Genomic DNA, 3,621 nt, shown 5'->3' on the forward strand with positions numbered 1-3,621 from the left:
ATTGTGGCATTTTACAGGTTAGACTAAAAGAGGAAAAAAAGAGCCCAGCTTAGAGTCTGATTTTTTGCCCACAGTTTGGTAACTTTTTAATGGAGCATTATCATAAAGGGCTAACTTACAGCTTGAAGATAAAAGCTACTGGAAACCTGGCGAGTAATTGTCATCGGCAGCCTATTTGACTGGGCTTTTTGTTTCTTTGGTTGCTGGAGAATAAAAAGGAGTTTGTGCTCTTTGTTACTCTCTCTTTGCCAGACTAAAGAAGAGAACAAATAAACAAGCAAGCAGGAAGGTGCCCTTCTTGGTGCAGCATTTCATCTCCATAGTGAACGATGATCACTTTAGGCGGAATTACATGGGGAGCTTTCGAAAGTAAACACAGGGACTTTGCTCAACTGGCAAATTTGCCAGCTCCCTTGTTTCTAAAAGCATCTAAACACACAAAGTTATATTGCATCTTACATGTTTTTATTTGTATACAAAATGTTATAATTTATCAATATTGTGCTGCAAAGTATAGATACACACACACATACATACACCCCACCCCTAATTCCCACCCCCCCCCAACACACATACAAATACAACACAAACACAACTTTCTTTCTCTCTGCCCTTTGGAAAGGCAACACTGTTTTGGCAGGTCAGCAGCTAGAAATAAGGTGCTATAATTAAGCAGTATCGGAATGTCTTCACTTTACAAATGTGATGTGCAAATTTATATACAACCACGCTTTTTTTTCACAGAACCCCAAACTCCGTACCCCGAACCGCTCTCAGAGATACAAACATGTATAAAGTGCTAATACTTAAGCATGTTTCCAACGACTTCACGACGTAGTTTGAAGTTGAGAACAGGCACTGGGTGGATTGTCACTCGGTGCGGTACGACAGAGAGAAAAGTCACTCAGACATCGCTGGGGGACCGGGAGCGAAAGGGCACTTTAGCCTGAAAGCAGCCGCAGAAGAGCACCCACATGGACCTCTGGATTTCCTGGTTTCTGTAGGCGTAAATGATGGGGTTGATCATGGAGTTGTAGGTGGCGGGTAGGAGCGTGGCGTACGTGTACACGGAAGGGTAGTCGGGATCCCCCACTACACAGTAGATGGCAAAAGGCAGCCAGCTGGCTCCGAAAGTCCCGAGGATTATAGCGAGGGTAGAGACTCCCTTTTTGGTGGCGACGTAGTGCGAAGCAGTCAGAAAGTGCTGCTGGAGGGCTATCTGGTGGGCATGCCTGCAGACGATCTTGCAGATCTCGACGTAGAGATGGAGCATGATGAGGAAAACGAGGAAGAAAGAGGCGGACAGCAGCGTCACGTTGCTCTTGGTCAAGGGTCTGACGACGCTGCAGGCGGCGCGGTCGCGGAGGCAGTTCCAGCCCAGGACGGGCAGCAGCCCCAGGCAGAGGGAGACCCCCCAGGCGCCCGCCAGCATGGTGTGGACGCAGAGCACCGTCCTCTCCGAGTAGTAGGTGAGGGCGTTGTAGAGGGAGAGGTAGCGATCCACCGTGATGGCCAGCAAGCTGCTCACCGAGGCGGCGAAGGAGGCGACGAGGAAGCCCACCGTCAGCAGGCTGACCGTCTCCGAGCGGATCACGTACTGGAAAACGAAGTTGAGGATGAGGCCGAGGCCGGCCAGGAGGTCAGCCGTGGCCAGGCTGCCCACCAGCACGAACATGGGGGTGCGCAGGGCGGGCGAGTAGCAGATGATGGCCACCACCAGGGCGTTCTCGCAGGCGATGGCGGTGCCGGAGACGCACAGCATCACGTCCCAAGGGTTGAGGGCGGCGGGCGCGGGGGTCCGCGACGACAGCTCCAGCGAGGCGTTGCCGCCGCCGCCGCCGCCTCCTCCGCCGCCGCCGCCGGGCAGCCGGGGGGGGGCGGCCGCTCCGCTCTCGTTCAGAACCGCCGCTGCCTCCATCGCCGCCCGGGGGCAGAGGCGGTGAGCGGGGGCGGCGGCGGCGGCGGCGGCGGCGGCGGCGAAGCGGCGGCGGCGGCGGCGGGGCGGCGGCGGGGAGCGCATAACCGGGCCGGCGGCGCCGCGCCCGCCCTGTCTGTGGTGCTGAAGAACCGAGAAGTTTTTCCCGCCGGCCCGGCGGCCGCCCTCTTCTCCTCACAGCCCCGCGCCCCGCCCCGGCGTCAGCAGGGGAGGAGGCGGGGCGGGGCGCTGAGGCGGCGCTGAGGCGGGCGCTGAGGCGGCGCTGAGGCGGGCGCTGAGGCGGGCGCTGAGGCGGCCGCCGCGGTCGCCTCGCTCGGCGGCGGGGCCGGCGGGTTTGCTCGGGGACGGGGAGCGGAGAAGGAGGGGGGGAAGGCCCTTGTGGCTGCCGGCCGGGAGGAGGGCCCGCCCGGCCCCGCTGTCCGCCGCTCCCGCTTTTCCACCGCCCGCTTCGCGGTGCGCGTGTGTGTGTCTGTGCGTGGAGGGGGGGTGTTTCCCGCCTCGAACGCCGTCCGCGGGGCGTTCGTGAGGGGAACGCGGCGGGTTTTGCGTTCCGGCAGCGCGGGCGGGGATGGCTCGGAGCCCCGCGGGGAGCTTCGTACGCCGCCCGAGGGAAACGACTCCCAACGGCCCTACGAATCGGTGCGGAAAAACGCCCGCTTCTCGCCCGCCCTCTGCGAACAATGCGGACTCGAGGGTCCGCGACCCGGCCACCAGCGAAAGCATCCGCGCTCTTTCCCCCCAAATGATCAGGCCAGGCCAGAGAAGACCCAGTCGCACGGGCATCAAAAATGGCAGCTCCTTCCTCGTCCCACTGCGAACCGGCAGCCGACGTGTTGCCGCTGTAACGCGCACGAATCGACGAAGCGAAGGATAACCGCCTCCTGCCCATCGCTACCGAACCCAGTATCAGTTTCCACTTGCAGCGATGTGGCTTCCCCAGCGCTAAGGGGACAAGCCGAAAGGTGCCCCCCCCCGCTCCCCATCCTGGTAGAACACCTTTGTTCTGTAAGTGCTGATCAAAAGAACGTGGAAATAAAATGACCTCTCGGTTGTGGGAACGGCGTGCAAACCACTTAGATACAATTTTGAAAGATTCCTTGGAAGAAAAATGTGTTTACTGCCTCTCCCAGTCCAAATGAAGGCGGCACGCAGGCCACGCCACGGTAAAAGGTGGGCGCATTCAGAGGGAATTAGAGTGTCAGCACTCATTACATCCATCCTCATCTGCGTCCTCCTGCAGGCTAAACACTATTATCGAGACAGGCTGCAGACGCTTTGTATCTCTGTAAACAACCGAAGCCATTGCTTCCCAGATTTCTGAAACACGAATCTCAGAGTAGTTTAATTTGGAAGGGACGCGTGGAGGTCAGGTCTGGGGCGCCTCTCTGGTCCCACCACTTGCTCAGAGCAGGGACAGCATCCACCGTCCAAAGGTTTTCCTCAGGGTCTCATTCAGTCAAGTCTGAATATCTCCAAGAAAGGAGATGGTACGGCCTCTCAGGGCAACCTGCGCCTGTACTTTGCCCTCAGCTGTGAAATTTTTTCCTTTTTATCTAGTCGGACTTTCTTTCACTGCAACTTGTGCCCGCAGCCCCTTGTCCTGCGTGGTGTCCCGCTGCCCGTATATTCTCCCATGCCTATCCAGGCATTACAACAGCATTTGTGACTGCAGCAAAACCGGTTGC

General features: G+C 58.2%; 1 protein-coding gene across 1 annotated transcript; it reads right to left on the reverse strand.

Moving 5' to 3' along the window:
* Positions 1-572: 572 nt before the first annotated feature.
* GPR6 (G protein-coupled receptor 6) lies at positions 573-2,104 on the reverse strand. Its single transcript, XM_069805289.1, has one exon. It carries the CDS (start codon positions 2,018-2,020, stop codon positions 905-907), a length of 1,116 nt encoding a protein of 371 aa, XP_069661390.1. The 5' UTR covers positions 2,021-2,104; the 3' UTR covers positions 573-904.
* Positions 2,105-3,621: the final 1,517 nt, after the last annotated feature.

Source organism: Haliaeetus albicilla, chromosome 17 (assembly GCF_947461875.1).
Source record: "Haliaeetus albicilla chromosome 17, bHalAlb1.1, whole genome shotgun sequence".
Lineage (NCBI taxonomy): Eukaryota > Metazoa > Chordata > Aves > Accipitriformes > Accipitridae > Haliaeetus > Haliaeetus albicilla.